This window comes from Annulohypoxylon maeteangense (genome assembly GCF_022496945.1).
Source record: "Annulohypoxylon maeteangense strain CBS 123835 unplaced genomic scaffold GGS22scaffold_6, whole genome shotgun sequence".
NCBI lineage: Eukaryota > Fungi > Ascomycota > Sordariomycetes > Xylariales > Hypoxylaceae > Annulohypoxylon > Annulohypoxylon maeteangense.
Genome location: NW_025953253.1, coordinates 603,015 through 625,849, shown reverse-complemented (window position 1 = coordinate 625,849; position 22,835 = coordinate 603,015). Strand labels below are relative to the sequence as shown.

General features: G+C 48.1%; 6 protein-coding genes across 6 annotated transcripts; 4 read left to right on the top strand and 2 right to left on the bottom strand.

The window, feature by feature from the left end:
* The first annotated feature begins 1,887 nt into the window (after positions 1 to 1,887).
* GGS22DRAFT_159831 (putative sulfate adenylyltransferase) lies at positions 1,888 to 5,102 on the top strand. The gene is made up of 5 exons (XM_047960840.1): positions 1,888 to 2,790; positions 2,966 to 2,993; positions 3,049 to 3,231; positions 3,304 to 3,452; positions 3,514 to 5,102. The coding sequence occupies exons 1-5, from the start codon at positions 2,622 to 2,624 to the stop codon at positions 4,707 to 4,709; spliced, it is 1,725 nt and encodes a 574-aa protein (XP_047819911.1). The 5' UTR covers positions 1,888 to 2,621; the 3' UTR covers positions 4,710 to 5,102.
* Positions 5,103 to 5,408: 306 nt separating this feature from the next.
* Positions 5,409 to 8,609, top strand: GGS22DRAFT_123750 (uncharacterized protein). The gene has a single exon (XM_047958290.1). The coding sequence runs from the start codon at positions 5,760 to 5,762 to the stop codon at positions 8,460 to 8,462; it is 2,703 nt and encodes a 900-aa protein (XP_047819910.1). The 5' UTR covers positions 5,409 to 5,759; the 3' UTR covers positions 8,463 to 8,609.
* A 1,655-nt stretch (positions 8,610 to 10,264) lies between these two features.
* On the top strand, positions 10,265 to 13,479 carry GGS22DRAFT_123746 (TRP-domain-containing protein). The gene is made up of 3 exons (XM_047958289.1): positions 10,265 to 10,776; positions 10,829 to 10,904; positions 10,962 to 13,479. The coding sequence occupies exons 1-3, from the start codon at positions 10,479 to 10,481 to the stop codon at positions 13,354 to 13,356; spliced, it is 2,769 nt and encodes a 922-aa protein (XP_047819909.1). The 5' UTR covers positions 10,265 to 10,478; the 3' UTR covers positions 13,357 to 13,479.
* A 1,247-nt stretch (positions 13,480 to 14,726) lies between these two features.
* Positions 14,727 to 17,356, bottom strand: GGS22DRAFT_187305 (uncharacterized protein; the record flags this gene model as incomplete). Its single annotated transcript, XM_047964571.1, has 2 exons — positions 14,727 to 14,921; positions 14,978 to 17,356. The coding sequence occupies 2 exons, from the start codon at positions 17,354 to 17,356 to the stop codon at positions 14,727 to 14,729; spliced, it is 2,574 nt and encodes an 857-aa protein (XP_047819908.1).
* Positions 17,357 to 18,541: 1,185 nt separating this feature from the next.
* GGS22DRAFT_123706 (eukaryotic mitochondrial regulator protein-domain-containing protein) lies at positions 18,542 to 19,919 on the top strand. Its single transcript, XM_047958288.1, has 2 exons — positions 18,542 to 19,074; positions 19,284 to 19,919. Exons 1-2 carry the CDS (start codon positions 18,610 to 18,612, stop codon positions 19,824 to 19,826), a joined length of 1,008 nt encoding a protein of 335 aa, XP_047819907.1. The 5' UTR covers positions 18,542 to 18,609; the 3' UTR covers positions 19,827 to 19,919.
* A 93-nt stretch (positions 19,920 to 20,012) lies between these two features.
* Positions 20,013 to 21,485, bottom strand: GGS22DRAFT_187303 (tyrosine phosphatase family-domain-containing protein; the record flags this gene model as incomplete). The annotated part of the gene is made up of 3 exons (XM_047964570.1): positions 20,013 to 20,193; positions 20,339 to 20,673; positions 21,075 to 21,485. The coding sequence occupies 3 exons, from the start codon at positions 21,483 to 21,485 to the stop codon at positions 20,013 to 20,015; spliced, it is 927 nt and encodes a 308-aa protein (XP_047819906.1).
* Between the last annotated feature and the right edge of the window lie 1,350 nt (positions 21,486 to 22,835).

Here is a 22,835-nt window from a genome sequence, read left to right as displayed (position 1 = left end):
AGCACAATTAAGTCCGAAAAAATCTCTTCAATTACACTATCGCCTGGAGATTTGACGTCAACCCCTCCTTTTCCTCTAACAAATACTACGATCACACCTGAACCAACTTCACGATCCAGCAGTACCGCAATTTCAGGAACTGGTTCCGCTCCTATATCCGGTTCTGTTCGAACGAGTAGCCCGTCTAGCCTATCTAGCCTATCTAGCCTATCTAGCCTATCAGATAGAATGTCACAGACATTGTCACTATCGCTGATTTCAAATTCAACGGCCGTCGTGGGTACACCAACATCGTCTGGTAGCATCGTCCCGACCTATACAATCACTGGGTTCAACTCCTCGGCCAGAATCTCAAGCTCTACCACATATCCACTTTCAATCACTACAAATCTATCCGGACCGTTCTCAAGTGGTCCCTCAGGGCAATCAATAATATTTAGTACTCAGAAGACATCCCAAACAACTATATCAAGCACTGCTATTCCTAGTCTAACGGCAATATCAACATTAAGCTTCATTCCGTACCCGCTGTCAAATAGTACATTCTCCCGCATATCGTCTACAAGCTCACTGTCAAGTGGCGCTGGAATCACCTCGACCCCTTACACAAACTCGACCATTCACCCCACTAGAACAACTAGCACGACAGCGATTATACCATTCTCTAATAGCTTTACCATAAGTTTAAGTACCGTATCTTATTCGTTGTCAAATTCTACCGTATCGAGATTGATTACAGGATCCATCCCGTTTGTACCGAGTACACTAAGCACAGGAACAATTTCGCCCAGTACTTCGGGCGGTGAAAGTGTCCCTCCTGGAAGTCCGTTGTCTTCGACTTTAGGTCCTTCGGTCCAACTGTCCTCCTTGGATACATGCACCGAGTTGCCTACTATTACTCAGGAACCAGATACAACTTGTTCCGAGAGCGATACTTTAGTTGTCACTATCGATACTACCTGTGGCGATAGTACAACCACTCAGCCAAGTGCTATAACGACATTTACCTCTACATCTGGCGACGAGGCTACTTCCGCTGCTGATACTTCATTGGCGTACTCTACTACGTCGTGTAACGAAAGCTCAAGTTTCTCGGTAAGGTCTAACACGGCAAACGCTTCGGGTAAGTGACTAGGAGCAGAGTCGGTAAACGGACACAAGCTAACGGGATAGCAGCAAATGGGACAGTTTTTGGTAGTGAGGACTTCCCTACTACGCTTCGTACGTCAACCACGACGTCCGTCTCTAAACAAACCTTGAATATCACCAGCATCCCCAACTAGTCTCATAGCTAATACTAAATTGGCGACACGAAAGACGGTGCACTGCATGTTTGGAGACGATATGCCCAAAGCCTCTACTGGAGTGGCAACGACTGGGAGAGAACGACCAAGAGAGGCGGCGATGAAGAGGCATATAATGCTGAGGCATGTTTTGCATTCTGTACCTTTTCATTTCCTCTGTACTGGGATATACGAGCATCCGGCAGATAGATCTGCAATGGTTTGCTTGGTCTTAGTGGCAAGCTACATTGATTTGCTTCTGAGGAATAGGTAACGAGTGCTTGCAGGAAGGAAATGAAGGAGTATGTAATGACAGAAAATACAGGGCTCAGATAATTATGTAGTTAATGACATAGATCTTCCCTAATTCATGCTATCGGTACCTGGTACTAATTACATACCAACGTGTATGTAGTTGACTAGACGCACGAGTAGGTAGGTACTAGGTACCAGGTACAATACCTAATAGCAGTACCAGTACCTACTAGGTACATATACAGAGTACGTAAGCGCGCAAGTAGGGAGAGGTGGGGGTGCCTAGTCTTTTGCTCTTATAAAATGCACAGCTGTATTCTGTATTTGTTGTACTATTCGTAATACTTTAATCAAATACAACGAGATCGACACCAAGCAATTTACTATGTAGATATTATGTCTACATACTACCAAGTAGTGATGAATTAAGGCATCATTAAGACCCTGCATCCCGAGAGCCGCGTTACGTTGCTAGAGCGTGTCAGTTTCATATCGACTCTACTTCTCAGCTCGCTAGAAGAAAAGAGAAATAAAAAGGTCGAGTCGGTTCAGCGAAAGTCGAGAACCGACAGAGCCACATATTTGGGACCGGCTGTCGCTAGTCCCTGAGCACGTCATCGGCTAAATACTATTCGCATATTTTTTTTTTGCCAAGTTCTAGCCTCCGTGCCTCCGTGCCTCCGTTTCGTAGGGCAAAAGAGTGCGTCTGCCGATTACGTATTATGTAGCGCGGAACCGTATCGAAGTCATATCTAGCGGATAACAGTCTTTTTACTTTTATAAGTTATATTCTTCTCTCCTCCCCCCTTCCTCTTATTTATTTATATACGTGTATACGTTAGACGTCAGTTCGGATTAGCTCAAGGTTCCATATATCAATCTTCCATCGTATCACGTACCAACGCATCTGTACGCCGGAAGGTGTTGTCGGTGGTCCTACTTATTGACCTCTATTCCTCTAGTTTCCTCATTTCTCTCATTATTTTCTCTATATATCGATTTTTATTTGCCAGCGCACACGGGACGTACTGTGTTCGCCGCTCTTTACGTTATAAATTTTATCAAAAGCCTTCTCTATACACGATGGCGAACCCTCCTCATGGCGGTGTCCTCAAGGATCTCATTGCGCGAGACTCTCCCAGACAGGCTACGCTTGCGGCCGAAGCCGAAAAGCTTCCCGCCATCACCTTGACTGAAAGGCAACTTTGTGACCTCGAATTGATCCTCAATGGCGGCTTCTCACCTCTTGAAGGTGTGTTTGCCCTTCCCCAAGTTTAGCCTCTCTGATCCTTGCATTTCCCACGAAAGGGGACGCCACATAATTCTATCATAGTATTTGCACCCGCGCATGCTATGAGCGGCGCAGCATTTATTTCCTAAGCCAATGCTTTTAATATGAAAACAAACTCACTCAAATGGGCATCTAGGTTTCATGAACGAATCTGATTATAATGGGTGCGTAAATGTGGAGTTATATGAAGGACTAAGCTTTGCTAATTATCCTACATAGTGTGGTAAGGGACAACAGGCTAGCTGATGGTGTTTTGTTCAGCATGCCCATTACTCTTGATGTGTCGGAGAATACAATCAACGAGGTTGGCCTCAAGCCAGGAGTTAAGGTGACGCTTCGTGACCTTCGTGACGATAGGAACCTAGCTATCCTTACTGTAGACGATATTTACAAACCAGACAAGTACGAGCTGATTCCTATGCGCCACGTCCTGCCTACATGATCTACACCACTAATTACATGTGGACACAATAGGGTTCTCGAGGCGAAGGAGGTCTTTGGGAGTGATGATGAGGCACACCCGGCTGTGAAATACTTGTTCAGGACAGCTGCCGACTTCTACGTGGGTGGAAGAGTGGAGGCAGTCAACCGCCTCCAGCACTATGACTTCGTGGATCTCCGATGTAAGCTAAACCTAAGTCTCGACCCGTTATGCTTCCAGGACTAATTCTAATCCTCATGCAGATACCCCGGCCGAGCTCCGACTACACTTCGATAAGCTTGGCTGGAGCCGAGTTGTTGCATTCCAAACTAGGAACCCAATGCACCGCGCACACCGAGAACTGACTGTTCGTGCTGCTCGTTCGCATCACGCAAATGTGCTCATCCATCCGGTAGTGGGCTTGACAAAACCTGGAGATATCGACCACTTCACCCGAGTGCGCGTCTACAAGGCCCTCTTGCCGAGATACCCTAACGGCATGGCGGTCTTAGGTCTACTCCCGTTAGCCATGCGGATGGGTGGCCCCCGCGAAGCCATCTGGCACGCCATCATCCGTAAGAATCACGGAGCCACCCACTTCATCGTAGGCCGCGACCATGCTGGTCCTGGAAAGAATAGCCAGGGCGTCGACTTTTACGGGCCTTATGATGCTCAATATGCGGTTGAAAAGTACCGTGACGAGCTCGGCATCGAAGTCGTGCCCTTCCAGATGATGACTTACTTGCCTGATAAGGATGAATATGCCCCTGTTGATCAAATACCGAAGGATACCCGTACGCTGAACATCTCTGGCACGGAATTGCGATCGAGGTTGAGGAGCGGCCGAGATATTCCCGAGTGGTTCTCTTACCCCGAAGTCGTCAAGGTATTGCGCGAGTCACATCCCGCACGAGCAGCCCAAGGTTTCACCATTTTCTTGACAGGCTACACAAACAGTGGTAAAGACCAGATCGCCAGAGCCCTCCAGGTCACCCTGAACCAGCAGGGCGGTCGATCTGTGTCCATGTTACTTGGTGAGACCGTCCGACATGAGTTGTCGTCTGAACTAGGTTTCAGCAGAGAAGACCGTAGTAAAAATATTGCTCGTATCGCCTTCGTCGCCGGCGAGTTGACGAGGTCTGGCGCTGCTGTTATTGCCGCTCCTATTGCGCCTTTCGACCAGGACCGAGCTGCTGCTAAGGAAGCCGTCGAAAAATACGGAGATTTCTACCTTGTCCATGTCGCTACACCTCTCGAGTACTGCGAGAAGACTGATAAGCGAGGAATCTACGCCAAGGCCCGCGCTGGTGAGATCAAGGGCTTCACAGGTGTCGACGACCCTTACGAACCTCCTTCCAAAGCCGACTTAGTTGTCGACTGCGAGAAGCAGACAGTGCGATCCATTGTGCACCAAATTGTGCTTATGTTAGAGAGCCGTGGTCTGCTAGATCGCTTGTGAGCACTGCCAGATTCATGTGGTTTTCTCCGGGATCTATGAAGCGATTTTGATAGGAATGGATGTTTCATATCTGAACAGAGGAAAAACTTGGGTCCACTTGTGATTCGAGTATGGGAAACATGCTTGGCGACACAAACGACACTATGGTATTTAAACACGGTGCCCTTACTAGATTTATTGAGTAGGAATAGATGGCAACGTACGGTCGTCTCATGATAATAGACACCATACTATGTCCATATCACGGGAGTGATATATGTATAATAATAAGTACCTACATACATACATGCACTATGTATGTATATACGTTTTGCGAATAGTAGGTGGCGCATATTTACTAGGTACCTACCTATGTAGGTAATGTATAGATGTCTTTTAGATGAAAAACAGATGAAAAACATACCTAAGTATCCTACCTATGCACATGTGTGTTGGAGACTTGGAGTATCCTATTTTAGGCACGGATGAGATGTATATCGTACCTACCTAGGCAGCTAGGTTCTAGGTTAGGTAGATTACATAGGTAGGTAAATATGGAGAACCCCGCTTTTTGCAATAAGTAACCTATACCTTATGGTACACCGAGCATCAGCGCCCCGAGCTTGTAGTAGATACTCACTTACCCGATTTCACAGGTGCCCTTCCTGCCATCGAATCAAAGGCGGCTGCGTAGCGCGTTGAAGGTCCAGCAACCGCCATCACCTTTTTGCACATCTTAACATACAAGTACGGATCCGTACACTTTTCTATCCATTTCTTTTCTACATAACATCTCACTACCCAATATTTGATTCCTGACAGCCCTCATAAATTCATAATAGTCTCCGACGACGCCTTTCCGAGGTAATAAACGTTGCATTCATCCGACATGCGCCAATACGAATGAGCACCTTTTCCTATCCTCCACACATCATCCACACATCCACACATCCACACATCCACACGTCTACATGCCCACACGCCCACACATATTTGACCATTTGACCATTAAACTGTTAAAACTCGGAACTAGCAGTTGGGTCTGGTCGGGCTCGCCAGTCCACCACCGCAATGGGTTCTAAAGATCCCGATGTTAATTCAGCCACTGATGGTCGCCCTAAAGATCGGCGGCGTAGCAAAAGCGAGCGAGAGAGGGATAGGGAAAGGGATAAGGAACGTGTCAAAGCGGACAGGGACAGCCACCACCACCACCATAAATCCCACCGTTCTAAACATAAAATTTCTGCTGATGGTGATTCGCATACCTCTTCACACCGCCGACACCGAACCAAGGAGGAAAAGGAAAAAGACCGTGATAGGAGGACATCATCCATGAACGACCTAGTACCCGAACTTACGAGAACCTCCATCTCTGGCAGCCGGGTCAGCTTGCCATACCCTTCCTTCAGCAAGGCCCATAGTAAGGAAAGTGTGCTCGGCCATGAAGATGAGGTCGTCTCTGCTCACCACCACGAACCTCTCACCCCCGACGCCACAGATCTTGGCTCTGGTAGCCTGAATAGATCTAAATCTACAGAGGGTTCTACGAGTAGGAAGAGCGCGCAGAAGGGTGACCGACCACCCAGTCCTCCCGAAACTGATGTATCCGACGAGAAGAAACGACGGAGCAAGTCCTCCGCCTCGAAGCTAAGAGATGAACACGAATCGGGGTCGGACAGGCCAAGGTCGAGAACCTCCGGTGTATCTCGAGCGAGTTCTAAGCGCGATGACAAGTCAAAGCTGTCCGTCAAGTCTAAAGCCTCAAGCCAGGCTACTACCATACAATCCCCCCCAACTTACCCCCCGCCACCGCCGCCGCCGCCGCTTCCCCCACCGCTAGGTTTACACACTGTCAGCGACGGCAATTCCAACTTGAGCGACAATAGAACAGTGGGGACCCAATCTACCGCCGCTCCAATCGCACCAAAACGGACAGTCTCATCAAGAACCTCGAGGATTCCCAGCCCGATTGAGACCGAAGACTCTCCGGATTCTGTACAGGACTCGTCGCCGAAAACCCCGACGGCTACGCCGCAATTCCCGCTGCCGCAAACTTTTTCAGATGAGAAACCCAACTCGGGTGCGCGGTTTGAAAGACGAGAGCGTCCCACGCCCTCAGTAACCCCCGCCACCGATTTTGGTCCTCCGCCCCCGCCACCACCTCCCCCTCCATTGAATATACAAGAGGTTCCAAGGATAGACTATCTACTTCAGAACGGTGGTCTAATTAACCCTATTCCAAGAAATTTCCTTTCTGTGATACCGCGTCAAAATGGCACGCGGCCGTCCAATCCGCCTCTGGCGGGGCCGGAAACCTTGTTTGCTCCTTTTTTTAACCTTTTAGACCAATACCAGTCGGTTATTCGGCGGCAGGGCTCGGTCGCAGTGGCAACCGGTCATAAATCAGTCGCCCGTAGACTACTCGACCGACTAGAAGACGTATTCTCTCGAGATCTTCCCGCCGAGGGCTGTAGTTGTATCATGTGTGAGAGGGCACCAGAAGAGCACCGGGGTTTGGGATGGGGGGAGGTCTTGGAACGAGTAGGCGGCAGGGTTGAAATGCCTACGTGGCCCCCCTTTGACCTTGCTTCTCTAAGCTCCAATGCTATCGAGAGCGTAGCAGATATGCCTCCCAGACCTGCGTCCCCAGTCAAACTAGACCCCGACATTGCAGAAGAATTCCGGGAGCACTATCTGCGACAGTCCAAGAAGGTCAAATCTGTAGTCGATCGATGGATGAACAACTGCGCCGAAGCGCCTGCGCCAGCACCCTCCGAGATCGACGACGAAACCCTCACATTTGCCATCCTGACAAATATCGACCAAGAAGAACGGCCGTACTTCAATGCACTACTCTCTGGCGCTCGGGAACTTCAACCTGCCGTGAGGGCACCTACCCCATTACGTAAACCAAGAACAGATTTCATGGTCAAGGCAGGTCTTGCTATCCAGCGTATCTACCGTCTACCTCAGACTCCCCGCGACGCAGAGACAGCCGTATTCCTGGTTAAGTATCCTCTTCACCATGATCTTCTTGCAACCATCACCGATATCAATCCTCAAGAATGGGAGATCCTAGTCTCGGGCCGCTTCGACGGGTTTCTCTGGTCCGGAGCCGACGCCGAAGATTTAATGACGCCTATCGCGGACAATCCACTTTCTCGAGGCACTACGCCTGTGAACGGCTTCTCGTCCCCACCTCCTTCCCGGGGTCCCAGTGTACGCCATACGCCAGGGTTTGGCGCTTCTCGCAGCACAACGCCCTTCTCTGGTGTGTACTCCCGCGGCGCAACCCCCGCCTCTTTTCTCTCCCTTTCATCTTCGACCACGCCTGGCCACAGCCGTCAGCCTGTGTCTCACGATGAAGAGTTCGAGATGGCTGTATTGGCGGAAGTAGAGCGAGAGATATACCAGGGCATGGAAGCTCTGGAAGACGCATTTGAAAAACTTCACCTTCGCGCCGAGATGGTACGGAACGCCCTCCGTCAGCGGAATAACGGTCTTTTGATGAGCCAGCAGCATCGCCGCGCCGGGAGGATTGATGTGTTACCGCAATTATCGGGCAACTCGCAAGGCTCGGAGAGACCGCCGTGGGCTGCCGGGGATGATGATGGTGTTGCAAGCGGAAGCGATTGGGGAGGCGACGATTTCGATTTAGCACCCGAAGATTCAGCGAGCAACATCTCAAGCTCGAGACACAGGCGTCCAAAGCGAAGAAACGAGAGGAGGACCCCTGCACCTATCGAAGAAGACGACGAAGAAAGCTATAGCTGATCGGTTAACTTCTAGTACTTTATGCTCACCGAACCATGGATTTATTTTATCTCTTTACGACCATCACGACCTCTGAAACTCGTCGATACCGCTTCAAACTATTATTTGGGATTTCTGTTTTGCATTACCGTCGAAACAAATGAGTGGTGACTTTCCATAATTGAATACTTCGGCAGTGGGGCGAGCAGAAGTAGAAGGGGATAGCCTTTCTGATAGGGCTAGTTGAAGGAGCTCGACCTGACTGAGGTTTTCTACTTCCTTTCCCTCGTCTCATGTCATTTAGCTAGCTATACATGCATGCTTGCATAGGTCTGGAGTCTATATGGTTCATATGGTTCATATGGTTCACCTTTGAAATGGATGTTGCCTCCCTTTCGTCTTCCATTTACACTGTTAGCAAAGATGAGGATGTTACCAATACACCAGCTGCTAGTGAAGAGGAAATTTCGGTTATTTGATACCATCATTGACATATATATTAAAATTTGTTAGCTGTGATGTTGTGTACGTACTCTAGGCATATTTAAGCTTAAAGCTTCGTATGCCCAATCATACATGCCATTGCTGAAACTCGGCCGTGTTGACATATCCTCTAGGTTAAGTATGGTGTTTTTTTTATATGTTTTCAATTTTATTTCATCACAATTTGTCTTGAGAAGGACAAAATGGGATACTACCCACGAGATTACTCCTCGTATAACTAAGCCTCTTACGCCAAGACATTCAAATCCGAGTACGGTGAGAAGTCGAACAAGCGGATTAGCCAATCGGGCAGAATGTCGGGTCGCGGCTACAAAATCCTAGGTGTCTGTTTAAATCCTCGTAATAATCCTAAGACCTACTTGTAGGTACTTGAATACTTACCTAGGTACCTAGGTAGGTAGGTACCTATCTATGGAGAATGATATCAATTTGTCAAATGTCAACGCCAGATTTCGAGTAGGTTTTTGATAGATCTCAGGGAAGAGTAGACTAATAAATCGCCCGGGCTATGTCCCGTCATCTTCAATTTGATCGATGAGCATTTGTATTTTATGTAGACATGAAGGCAACCTAGGTAGTTTAGCATCGATTCATCGCTACCTAGTGTGTAGTCTTTCTGTGCTGGCGCTGTGGCGTCAGCCTACCTACATTGCAACTTGTGCTGTAGGTATTGTACGTAGATATGTAGTCTAGTAGTGTACTTGTACTTGCCCAAAAGAAGTGGAATTAGGATCTAGCTTTCCGTCACGGACTAAATTGGACCAATCAAATGGTTGCACGCAGTCATATCCATACGATCTTATACCAGGGTCAGAGCAGACTTAGTCGGTCGGCACTGACCTCCCCACTGATAGCCCGATATAGAGGACGGGAGTAGCGGGTGATTAAGATAAAGCGAATATAGTTCGAAGTTTCCGTCTGAGGTTGTCCTCACCCGTATGTGCTTACGGTAACTACATACCACTCGGTACATATGTATATGTACGTATATACCAAGTACCTACGTGTGATGCTCACCTCAGGGCTTGGTACTTTGTTTTGGTATCTACCCAAGTACTTACATATGTACCTATCTAGGTACATCTTGTTAAAACAAATTATTGATGCCATCCGATGTTGCCAATCGTTTCTTCCAACCTAGCTAGCTAGCATACATCACTTCTTTTTACCATGGAACTTCAATATCTTCGAGTTCCCTCTCGCACAACTCCCTTCGTTTTCACCTTCGTTTTTACCTTCGTTTATGGAAATCGACCTGCAATGAACAGCGTCAACGTTCAGTAGGTGCTCCCAAATCCACCGTCTGGCATCGCCGATATACCTACTATACTGTGCCTGTCTCAGTAGTCGATAAGTAGTCGATACACGCTTCTAGTTACATCCGCGTCCGTCTAGGATGATCTTCAGTGACGCATAGTAGTTGGCAACAATCAGCAGGACTAACTGCCTCATATCTCCATACCTACGAACCCCCACTCGATACACTTATTTTATCCCGTGGATGGTCATCCTAGGCCGTCTTATATAGTCAAGATGCTACACTATCTTCGGTTGAACTCACTGATACTTCTCACCCTTCGTGGGCTAACTCTATTACCCACAACATGTGCCAAGGACACGCATTACATTAGCGGGACGAGCCTAGATGGGATCACGACGAGGCTGGCGCTCGACAGAACACCTGCCTTATACACAGGCGATTTTGGTGATTGTCTCGGGGGTCAGAGCTTGCTGAACGTGACCAAATTCGACGCTGCCTTCTATTACGATAATTCCACCATTCTCTTCCATCTCGACGGCACTACAAATATCAGGAATGAGAGTATTATGCGTATAGATGCCCAACGTTTTTATACCGAGTTCTAAACTAATTGCACCATTAGTATATATATCTGTGGAAGCCTATGGCGAAAGCAGGTTTTCGATGACGGTAAACCCGTGCAACGTGAACATATACAGGTAAAGCCATCCCAACCAGGTGGTCCCGGTATCTCTTCATACTAACAATCCAATCAGTATGTGCCCCCTGAGTACCGAACAACCGGTCGAGGCTTTCGCTTTATTCCCGATTGGCCCTCAACAGGTGTCTGGCATCCCACAGATCGCATACGAGGTTCCCGATATCGAGGGCTATGCAAGAATCCAGATTTTTGCCAACTCAAGTCAAACCGAGATTGGATGCTTCCAAGCAGTTATGCGGAACGGCAATTCGTTCTCGCAACCAAAGTCGGTCAGTGCCGTCTTAGGAATATTTACCGCCGTAGCCATAATAGCGTCGTTTGCAACAGCAGCATATGGTGTAAGTATTCCTCACATGAGAAGTCACTACGCCCACAGTTTATCCATACTCGTCATATTTGAGACTTTTCAGTCAATATTCTTCTCTGGCGCATTGTCACTGCCCTGGCCGAGCGTACTCCCAGCCTGGTGGAGCAACTTTGCGTGGGCGGCTGGTTTAATATCAAGTTCGAACGTGGTGCGCTCCCTCGACATCTTTGTTGGCGTCAGCGGCAATGCAAGTCAGGTTGGAGGTGCCGGTTCTACCATCATCAACAACCAAGGAGGACTTACCCAACAGATCTATGGCCGTTCGCTCATGTCGAACGTAACAACCCAAGCATTCGACAAGCGAGTTCCAGAAACTGTTCGAGATATTGTCAAGGCTCTAGCTAGGAGGGAGCCCTACAACCCAAACGACCCCTATGACTACAACTGGAATGGCGATCCGGTACAGCCAGGGATGCCCTTGCCTGGGGATTGGACCGGCTTCGCGGGTGAACTGGCAGAGCTGGGCATTCCTGGTCCAAATGCATTCATGGTTGGTATAGTGTGGCTATTAGTCGCCCTAGGGCTCGTGGTTATCTTCATAGTCGCCTTAAAATATTCCCTTGAAGGGCTAGCAAAGATGAGGTGGATTAAGCAGGACCGCCTCGAATATTTTCGATTCCACTGGACTGGTTATTTGAGCGTTGCTATACTAAGAACGCTCTTCCTTGCTTTCTTCTCTATTGCAACACTTGCGATGTTTCAATTTTCCGTACGTGGCTCGGCCGGACCTACTTCGATAGCAGCAATTGTATTCGTCATCTTCATTCTCGGTATAGGAGGATTAGTACTATACGCTCTTCATTTTAGGTTACGTTTCAGCACATTTTCAGCGGATCCTGACCGCATCTTGCTGCGTACGCGGAAGATATTTGGCCGTCTTCCCTGCGTCTTCCCGGTGCGTATTAGCCAACTAAAAGAAGAGGAATTGGGCGAGAAGCCGGTCGGATCCTGGCCATTTATTCGTTGCCATTTCGTGGACAACGACCCCAATCGAAAGAATATCCACCAGGATGAGGAGTACATAAAAAGGTTTGGCTGGCTGTCGGCACGTTACCGACTCTCGAGATGGTGGTTTTTTGCCTTTTGGCTGGCGTATCAGTTTGTTCGAGCTTGTTTCCTGGGAGGTGGTGCGGGCAACCCACTCGCCCAAGTTTTTGGGCTATTCATTGTCGATATTCTTGCGTTCGTCATCATTGCAGCACTTAATCCATATGAAGGGCAGCGCAATACGGCCCTAGCCGTTTGGCTTCTAGGTCTTACTCGAGTGGCGACAACCGGGCTTTCGATTGCTTTCCTCCCCGATTTCAACCTCAGTCGTATTGTAGCTACAGTTATTGGAGTCATCATTATCGTGATTCAAGGCCTTCTTACAATTGCGGTGATGATTCTAATAATCATTGGAGGCATCTCGTCTTGGATGTCACTATCCCGAAACCGCGAATATTTCAGCTCGGAAATGCTCGAAGGGGTCCGTATTCGGTACTTTGAACACATAGCTCAGAGGGCTACCGATGAGACCCCTCCACCAAAATCAAAATCGAAGACAGGCCCAAAACCTGATTCTTCGAACGGGTGCCCAGAGCTCCCGAAAGAGCCTTATTTTACTGTCACCTCAGTGCGACGAGCCCCCAAGATTGAAGATGAAGGGGATGACTACCTACCTGAGATCAACTCAGTTGATGCTGCTAGTGGTGCAACGTCCACTCCTAGCCTTATGAGGAGAGCCGGTCGCTCTACTAGCATCAGTTCACGGCACTCGGCGAGTAATCTACCTCGTGGCGCTCGAGTTCATCGTGCTTCATGGAGTCCCAGAGACTTCTCTCAGGGGGAACAACTAGACCAGGATCGGCCCACTGCTCTTGCGCAGCAAACGAGTGATAGTTCAGGTCATATTGGGGTCAACTCCCCAAATATTGCAGCCATTTTACAAGGGCAACCATTCGCTAGTAACCTTCAAACAGTAGCGACGATCACCGGAAGCAAGCCATTTACTAAAGAAGTCCCCGAGGTAGAATCAGGTCTACGCGAGGCTGAGGAAATTGAAAAGGATGCGGAAAACGCTTGTCTGGAGGACTCTCAGTAGTCATGGGAATCTTCAGACAACTCCAGGGTGGTACTTATGAAATGATTATTGGATACCCATCCATGACGCATCCACATTCACCCCAATAGCTTGTACCACTATTCCCCTTGCGCAATTTGACCCGTTGTTTGAAAGACCATTCTTTGGCGGCACATCCCCGACGGTCGATAAGAACATCGGGTGGGCGTATGGGTTGTGTAGCAAGAGTATATCGATGAGGCGTTGGGTGTATTCGAACTGTATTCTATGATATTTGTTGGTTTTCAAGCTTTTAGGTTAGCTCGAATGATTAGACGAACCGATAGGAATCGTAAGCCGGGAGAGCCTTTGGATAGCTTTCATTCACCTATGAGCTGCAGTTTTAAGACATCTTCCCGGCCGGTTCACTACTGCTTTCTAGAACGAGAGTTGAGATCGCTTTATTCGCATGGTAGGTTCCTTAGACCTGGCACTCGCAGAGTAGATGTAGGACATTAGGAATCGGTGATCTAGTTATTTAGGTAGCCAAGCCGTACAATTGGTACTGGGCTGTGAAGCTCCGGTCGAAATATTTAGATTATATAAAAATTGCATCATAGGTAGTGGCAAATATGTCGTTGGCACATTAGCTGGAGTTCTGCAATGCGTTATGGAATCCGAAAAAAGGCTCCGTAAATAGGGTGCCGGGAGGAGGGGTGGACCTCGCAAATAGGATTAACGCAAGGGTATTAAAGCCATGGGGAGAATGTAGATAATAGTAGAACGTCTTGAAAAACAGACAGTGTCTCCTGAATATCTAGACCATCACGCCTCGCCTACCTCAGACTTTTACTACATACCTAATATACAGAAATGTTGAGCTATACGTTAGTACCATGTAAGAACAGCAGAAAGGAAACGTGCTAGAGAGAGCAGTAGTAATATATAAGCTCTAGACACGTCGATATCACAGGTGGACGTAAAAGCGTATTCGTCTTCGGACAACCTTGGAAGTCATTGGGTAAGGCTACTCACTGAAGAAATCAAATGCTAGCCCATCAGTTGTGATGTGCGCAATGTGGTATCATTCTGGGCAAACTGCCGGCCCTAATCTAACCGGTGTATCTTTTCGTTACCTGTCCGCCTTCCTAACTCTGTGCCAGGATCGGGTAACAAATGAACAAAATATGCTACCAACTCAAACTTCCCAACACGGTGCTGCTCTCTGCAAAAAGTCTCCGCCAAGAAACAAGCACGCTCCGTGCCAAATCAGCGCTTATTCTTCGATAACAGATAATAAGACGTCGGCGCTTGTCAATAGTGATACTAGGGACAAGGGAGAGAAGGTATGTGGGCAGCCCCCGCCCCCAGAGCCTGTCAACTAAAGGTTGCTGCGTGAGAGGGGTAGATTATCAGGCGGCGGCCGTCATAGACAATCGATTCTTCTTGGGAATTTTCGCGCCCTTGGCCGCCGCGGCCTTTTTGGAATCGTTTTCCTCGGCTTTCTGTGAGAAGTCCTTCCATTTCCTCCATCCATCAAAGTCGATCAGGGCCTGCATGCAACCCCACTCCATCACCTTCCGCTCGAGCCATACGAAGTTGACAGGCTACATTTCTTACGTTAACAGAGATAAAAAAGCGAGCAAGGTGGCTTAGATCTTACCTTGGTTAGGAAATCATTACAACCAGCCGCTAAGGCCTCATGCCTGTCGCTTTGCAACGAGCTTGCTGTCAAGGCGACAATGATGACCGGGCTCTTGAACATTTCCGTATTCACGAGCTTATCCTCCTCTGCGGGCTCAGCCTTGACCTCGTCCGGGGGGCTACTAGCAGAGGAAGAGAAGACGCCGATCGAATTGACTTTCTCTATCCTCCTTATCTCTCGAGTAGCTTCCAGACCACTCATGACGGGCAGCTGGATATCCATCAAAACCAAATGAAAGCCGCCAGCGCGCCACTTATTCACGGCTTCTCTACCGTTCATAGCTGTCTGCCATCGTACTTTTAATCGCTTGACGAAGGCTTCTAGAAGTTTGAGGTTGATGATGTTGTCTTCGACGATTAGGACGTTGATAGGTGGGACGCCACCGTTCAACATGCCCGGTGGTAAGGATGGGTGTTCGGTAGCTTTCTTAGTCTTCTTTGGCCGGTTGATGGGTCGTGGCGAAGATACGCGCGGAGGCGGAGTAGCGGTGCGTTCTGGGACGGGGGGGGTCGGGATCGACGGGGCGGTGGGCGGGTGGTTGGAGTGTTCTGAAGATGCACCTGAATGAGTCCTTGAGCGCGGTTGTCTTGGGTAATTGTGCATACCGGTAGGCGGCGCAGCGGATTGTGAAGCATGGCCGTTGGCAATTGTGGACACTGGCGACGCAGTGTGCATCCTCTGGATCTTAGGCCTTGCTCCAAGCCGCCTTGTCCCGCCCGGGGACGGTAGTGGTGGCAGTTGACCTCCACCGAGGATGGTTAGGGAGGGAGGGAGATGGAGCTGGTGAGTGGCATTCACGGCGGCTAAAGGGGCACCGGGATGTTGGGAAGCGGGCGGATATGGTGGGAAGTAATCAGTTCCCGATTCATGAGGCCGATCGTCGCCGCCATAATACCTAGGATTCGGGGAGGCCTTGGGAGTTCGACGGCTAGGTATGTCAATCAATAGGGCATCGTCGACAGACTGGCCACCTGGGTAATACGCATCAAGAGTCCTACCCATGGGCTCGTCAGGTTGTAATGGTCTAGTTGTCTGCTGCTCTCTGTCGCATATACGAAGGGTTAAATCTGGAGCGTCAAATTGGCGACCGAGTGAGTTCGCATATTTCCTCAAAATCAAGTCGCGGACGTCGTCGACCAAGTCTTCCTCGTTTATTGTGATCAAGGTAGGAGATGCGAGGGGTCTTTTGACCCAGACCTTTCTTGTAACCATATTTCCACTTATAGGTAGAAGTTGATCCGGTTCAGGCGAACCTATTTCACTAGCATAGCCCGTATTCAGGAGGGCTTTAATTAGGGTAGTTTGACGATTCGGAAGGATACTCTGTCGCCTCGGCGGGGCAGCGGGCCGAGGAAGCGATGATGACGAGGGGGATAGTGCGCGGCCGGCGGATACGGGTCTGTTATCGTCGTCGTCGCCGTGATGATGGTGATGATGGTGATCGACGGTAGACGACTTTAGCTGTAGAGCGGAAGCAGAGGGATGATATTCGTGGATGCTCGGCAACGGAGAGACGGCGGCGGTGGCTGTGACTGTGGCTACGGTTGGGTTTGTATTTGTGGTTGAGGTTATAGTTGAGTTTGCGTCTGCGTCTGCGTCTACGTTTGCGTTCGCGTTTAGATCTAGATCGGTGATGGCGGGTACGGGTGCGGGTACGGGTATGGGTATGGGTATGGGTACCGCTGTAGAATTGATTGAAATAGCTTGTAGATCCTTTCCCGACTTGGAAGTGGTGGGAGCAACGGGAGAAGCGCAAGCCGTGTCAGATCGGCTCAAGTTGTTCACCTTTACCTCCACCTCCACAGCACCGTGAAGGCCGCGAGTACCGTGAAGGGTATTTCGGTTAGTAGAGTTGCTGACTAGGTCTAGGTTTAGCTGATTTAGCTTCTCTAGGTGGTCTAGATGGTTTAGCTGCTCTAGCTCTTCCTCCTCTAGCTTCGGTGGAACTGTGTCAGCTTCTCGTTCTCTTTGACCACTTTGACTACTTTGATTACTCCCACCCCCCGGGCTTCTTCGGCTTCTTCTATATTCTCCATCTTGGCTCGGGGCTACGACAACAACAACGCCATCATTCCTCGGTGAACTGTGGCGAGAGGAATGATCAGATCCATGGTCACGGCTGGAACTACCATTAGCATCGCGCTCCCTCTCGCTACTCCCCTTCTCATCCCCAGCAGCAGTACTTAGAGACGCTGCATAGCCGGTGATAGATGTGTTGGTATGTGTGCTGCTGGATGCTCGATTACGGCCAACGCTATGCTTGCTGGAGCCCAGCGAAGGAACACCACTGTGCCTTCGCAGGAGCTTAGCCTTGATCCGGGCTTTGAAATCGCCCATCTAGATCTCTCGTCGCGCAAATTCATAGGGGGGGTTAATTAGAATGAGAACTTGCTGTCTTTGCAACACGACCGATATAATATGTGCTAGTGAAAAATAGTCGAGCCCGAAAGTAGGACAACGACGGTATTAAAGGAGGTAGAATAGACGATGAGGGAGAGTGAAAGATTCTAAACGTGGGGGGGAGCCAAAAGTCAAAAGTGCCATCGAATTGCGTTCGTTTACAAAATATATATGCCGGATCCAATATAACTATATGCGTGTGTATCGCACATTCCCTAAGTTCTTCAAAGCTCCTAGTGGTAGGTAGGAACATTGAATGTAAAAATAATGAATTGCCCGCAGGTACTAGTAGGCATATATGTGTTATGTATTTAACAGGGAGATTAGAAGGGGGGAAGTTGAAAGTAAGGATACCACTAGGTACCTACCTATATGCAAAGCTTCGTAAATAATGTCCCTTAACAACGCCTATATTAATATTTAACTTAATAATATGTAGTACCGCATCGTCGTTACTTTCTAGAATTTCGACCCAGAGGAAAATCAAGCCATTATATACCTCCAGCTATAAGGTACCTACATGTAGTAAACTAATACCTACCTATGTACCTAGTAGTAGTCACTTCGAGCATCCTAGCATGTACAGTATATAGCAGTGTAACAGGTGGTAATGTTTTCAGTAGAAACCCTCCATAGTCTTTAATAAATTATAGGGAATTATGAGAGCTCTCGTGCATGAGGATCGCGATTATCCATGAGCCGGAGCAGGGATTCCTGCATCATATGTGTCGTCTCATTTCAATTAAAGGTCTTACAGTACTCAAGTGTTTCCATATCCATGTCATTTTAATTCTTAATCTCGATATAAAGTATCTATTATAAAAACTAACAGGAACATACTAGGAACAGATCAAGAATATATTAGGTATTTAAAATACCTAGGCATACAACTGGAAATGATTTTTTTTTTTTTTAAAAAAAAAAAGGTCATCATGTTTTCAGAAGGTTATTAAGTCGCCGCAATGGAACCGGTGGACCAGTATGAAAGCTTAAGCAAAGTCTAAGACATTCTAGAGCGGTGCACAGACCTTGTGGAGGTAGTACAGATTACATAACCCCAGTCTAGAATCGCTGGAAGGTTCTTCCGGATCCGATATCCAACTTTCTTCAGCAAGGTTTTCTCTTCTTCCGCAAATTCTTATTAACCCTTTCCATACATCCTACAGTTTGAGGCGTTATATGTCGCCGCGATGCCACCACGTCTACTTATTCCGTCAGCGTCAGCGGCAGCGGCAGCATCTGCCGTGACTAGATCGACTCTACCGTTGAACGTGAACCAATTGATCTCCTTGTTACGCTCGCAGACTAAGGCTAATTTTTCAACAACCTCAAATCGTACTCACTTCAGTAAGGGACGCCGGTTATTCAGGCAATGGATAAAAGGTTTCGGGGCTACCTTCCGGAAACATGTTCCTGGGGATACCAATTATCTCCGAAGGAATGATTTTGATTCAAAGTCTGACAAACCATTTCCGATCAATCCCCAGTTCAGAAGTGAGCCTGTCTTAGATGATCACGCCAGGGAATTGATCTGGGAAAAGGTAATGCGAAATGGCGAGGCCATCAAGGCAGTATCTGCTGAACTGGGTGTTGATATTAGAAGAGTGGCTGCGATTGTGAGGTTAAAAGAAGTCGAAAAAGACTGGTTAGCCAAAGTTAGTTGTTCCCTTTTCGCACCTTTCTCATCTCAACCCTACTCCGCGTTTTTTTATGATGACTGTAACATACCCAATTCGATAAGTCTTGAAGACATACACATGGTTACAAACATTGTTGCGAGCCTCTCTGATCTTAGCGCTCTCCATCAATTTCGAAGTCAGGCAATCTTTGATGGCGACTATTGCTAAAACATCCGCAACCTTAGGGGCAAATTTTAGCGAAACCATATGCGAAGGCTATATTGGCTATGCTTCCTACCCACACATTCAAGGCCGATCAGCGGAACGAACCCTTCGAACCCATTAATGAACTTCATGTACATCCGTACACAATGAAGCAGATCTTCTGGCCAACATCTGAGTCGCGACACTTCACTCGTGCCGATGCCGCCAAGGCCTTTCATCCCAAGATGCTATCGGCAGATGAGCGAGTCCCTCACCCAGAATTAATTCAGATGGAGAAAGAGGTGTTGGAAGGTCACTCACTTTGGGACGCTTCAGAGAGATTTAAGCAGGCTGTGATGGAATCGGAGAGAAGGGCAGCCCAGAAAGAAATTGAAAAGGCGAGTATAGAAGAGAAGTATACCACCCGAGTACACACGAAGCGTTTTGAATATCGCTTCAAACAGATCAATTCGGAGAATGTCGGTTCCAAGGGCCGGGCTCGGAATGCGGTTGGTTGGAGGTATGGTGCACCGCACTACGACCGTTCCAAGGGTGAAATCAAGATTCCCACCTCAGTACCTTAACACTAAGCGAGTCTATTATGTGAGAATCTGTACAAAATCTGTACGAACATATTCAAACAAACATGGGGACGGGCAACCCTCGAAACATCTAACTGCTACACATTCGTCTATGGATAACAGACCCCCAAAAAAGCAGCTAGCTTCTCCGTGTACACATATTACCGAATATTTGCATCTACCCAACGACTATAGCAATAACTTAGCATGATTCTGCCATGGCACAATCCCCTCGTTCGCCTCGTTGACGAGGTTGCTTCGCAGCTGCTTAACACCCTCGGCTGAGAGTAACCCCAAGTTAACAACGCACTTCTCGACAGTGCCGTGGATTTCACGAATCTTGGCTAGCGTTCCCAACATAGCCTCTTTTCTATAAGATAATGAGTCAGCCTTCCAATATATCATCGCATCGAGGGGAAGTGAAACCAGGGAGTAAAGGAAGACGCCGGCAAATTTTTTAAAAAAGCAAGAAAGGGATGAAGAACATGTGAAATGTGAGTCTTTGAAAGGCGTACTGGGACGAAATCATCCTTTGGGCAGATAGAGGGTCGTTTTGTAACGACGGGTTATTCATCAAATGCGCGATAAGCTCGGCGTGGCGCTCCTTCAACCCTAGGTTCGTTAGGCTATACTCGTGTGCAACGACCTCGTCAATTACGCCACATAAGCTTAGGATCAGCGCGCAGATCACTCCGGTCCTATCCTTGCCAGCGGTGCAATGGATAAGGCAGGGTGCAGGCGACGAGGGCAAAGATGAGGCTAAATATTCCAGGATTGTCTTGAACGGCTGGTAGTCGTTGCTTGGAGAGGCCGCCGCTGCAAGGATGTCACTATACGCTACCACGAAGCCCTAGTTAAGGACAAATTGTTAGTCAAGAGTCCTTAAGCTAGGTGAATACGCGGGTTGAACTGTCAGCCTCCTGGGACGGGTTGTGACTAAGTAAAACACGCGAACAAGAGGCACCCTGTATTATGTATCGAGTTTTGGACACGGTGGATGGAATGCCAGCATCTCAACAGGCCCATTGACCACATGCTCTTGAGCAGTTCAACCTTGGCCGTAAGGAAGGCTAGGTCTCGGCCCCCAAATGCAAGATTGTCCCCAGCCCCAATCATAAGACTGCCGCTTGGCCGAAGCTAGTCTGCGGGCCGAGCCAGAGCGGTCGGAATAGTTCCTTCATAGATTGAAGCGTAACTCTTGACCTTATCCTACCTTCCCTCATGGCGCAGCACATGTAATGCGACACATACCTGTGCACTCTCGGAGGAGTAATTTTTGTATCTCAAGGCTAATGCCTCAGGTGAGAAGTCCTGATCGAGGAAGACGGGAACAAATTCGCGGCGAGCGCCATCCCACTCTTTCACCTTCCACCCGCTGTCATTGCCGTGAAATCCATACTTGATCTCAGCGGCTGAACGTAGGTCAAAGACCTTACTAATGCCCAGACTTTGCAGCTTTGATACGCCGTCTTCGGTGACCTTAGAAGGTTCCGATGAGCGGTAAACTAGACCACGGCGAACAACTCTCGTATTTGAGCCATCCTGAGACAGGCCGGAGTCCGAGGTCATGTCTGAGCAACTGACTGGGTAGCCTCCGATGTCGCGGAAGTTCGGTAAGCCCGGAATAGTATGGAAGGGCGGGCTAGGGAGTTCTTCCGCCATCATACATTGATAACTTCCCTTAGACGAAGTTTACCGAGAATAAATCAGAGAATTTCGATATTAGCTGAATTCATTGTACGAGGCTAGCTTAAAGGATGTAAATAGAGTGAGCACGTAAGCGTTCGGAGGTGGTCCGGAACAAATATCACAAAGTGGAGATGAATAAGAGTAGCCAATCAATCTCGGTAGAATCGATTCTTTCATTGGTTGGTGGTAGATCCCCCGAATACATATGTCAAGTCACACTTTCACCGCAACATGGTGGCGCATTCGACTTTATGAGTTGTCAATTGATGGGGAGGAACCATCAATGGAGTAACCTAGTTACCCATGTTCGGTGAATACTTAACATATGTAGAAGCGTATCTCGAAGTTTTGAATATTACTAATAGGGAAGTGAGGAGAGCATTTGAATGGAAACACGAGTATACAGTACTTACCGACCTAGGGTCCTAGATGATGTAGTAGGTACATATATAGAATACGCTACTGGGTTCCTACATAGGTACATGCATACATGATATATGTAAATGCTACATGCTCCAAGCAAGTTTTTAGCAAGTAGCCTGCTATTATAGGTAACATGTAGTATTTTTTCTTACTCATCATCTTACAAAGCCTACCTAGGTATCTAGGTACTGATACTAGGTATATGTACCCAGAATACTACCTAGTATGTACCTAGTACCTAATAGATCTCTCATCACGTACATAGGTGGGTTTTGAGCCTGAATCGATTACATACATGTTTAGGTACCTACAACGTACATACGTGCATACATGCATGCATGCATACATACCGAAAATCCTTCTAGGTACCTAGGTACTCTCTGTCATCTTTTTTTACCTTTTTTTCCCCTCCCATCCCCTCCTCTCCTCTCCTCTCCTCTCCTCTCTTCTCCGGCAGAGCCTCATGTGGGGCCGCAATCTAAGTGTACGTCCCCCTCCCCCTTTACACGTATCCCATGTTTGAAGCAGCCCCGTGGATGACCACAACCCTTACCTACCTTACATGTCAAGCCATTTATAAGTACGTAGATGTTCTTCCATTAACGACCTGATTGAGAAGTCTACACAGGCAACAACGTATTCTCGGCTCAATTGGGATTAGCAATGTGACAGTATACTCTATGTGACCGCTCTAGTAGCCTGACTCAGCTGCAAGTACAATTATAGTTACTTATTTGATAATCTATGCACTTATATTAGCCCTTGGCCCCCTCCTCGATATCACTAACCCTCGGGGGCGAAATCTATATAGATAGTCGCCGCAGCCTCCTATTTCCCACCGCTATTTCCACAGGCCAATCCGGCTGACGGGTCCGCCCCAGGTAGGCTCTGTCTCGTGAT

Excerpts from the sequence above, each read along its gene's own strand:
- GGS22DRAFT_159831 (XM_047960840.1), top strand. The coding sequence starts at position 2,622 with ATGGCGAACCCTCCTCATGGCGGTGTCCTCAAGGATCTCATTGCGCGA. Across the intron at positions 2,791-2,965 it reads CGGCTTCTCACCTCTTGAAG|GTTTCATGAACGAATCTGAT; the intron begins GTGTGTTTGCCC and ends ATGGGCATCTAG. Across the intron at positions 2,994-3,048 it reads AACGAATCTGATTATAATGG|TGTGGTAAGGGACAACAGGC; the intron begins GTGCGTAAATGT and ends TATCCTACATAG.
- GGS22DRAFT_123750 (XM_047958290.1), top strand. The coding sequence starts at position 5,760 with ATGGGTTCTAAAGATCCCGATGTTAATTCAGCCACTGATGGTCGCCCT.
- GGS22DRAFT_123746 (XM_047958289.1), top strand. The coding sequence starts at position 10,479 with ATGCTACACTATCTTCGGTTGAACTCACTGATACTTCTCACCCTTCGT. Across the intron at positions 10,777-10,828 it reads CAGGAATGAGAGTATTATGC|TATATATATCTGTGGAAGCC; the intron begins GTATAGATGCCC and ends TTGCACCATTAG. Across the intron at positions 10,905-10,961 it reads TGCAACGTGAACATATACAG|TATGTGCCCCCTGAGTACCG; the intron begins GTAAAGCCATCC and ends CAATCCAATCAG.
- GGS22DRAFT_123706 (XM_047958288.1), top strand. The coding sequence starts at position 18,610 with ATGCCACCACGTCTACTTATTCCGTCAGCGTCAGCGGCAGCGGCAGCA. Across the intron at positions 19,075-19,283 it reads AAAAAGACTGGTTAGCCAAA|GGGCAAATTTTAGCGAAACC; the intron begins GTTAGTTGTTCC and ends CCGCAACCTTAG.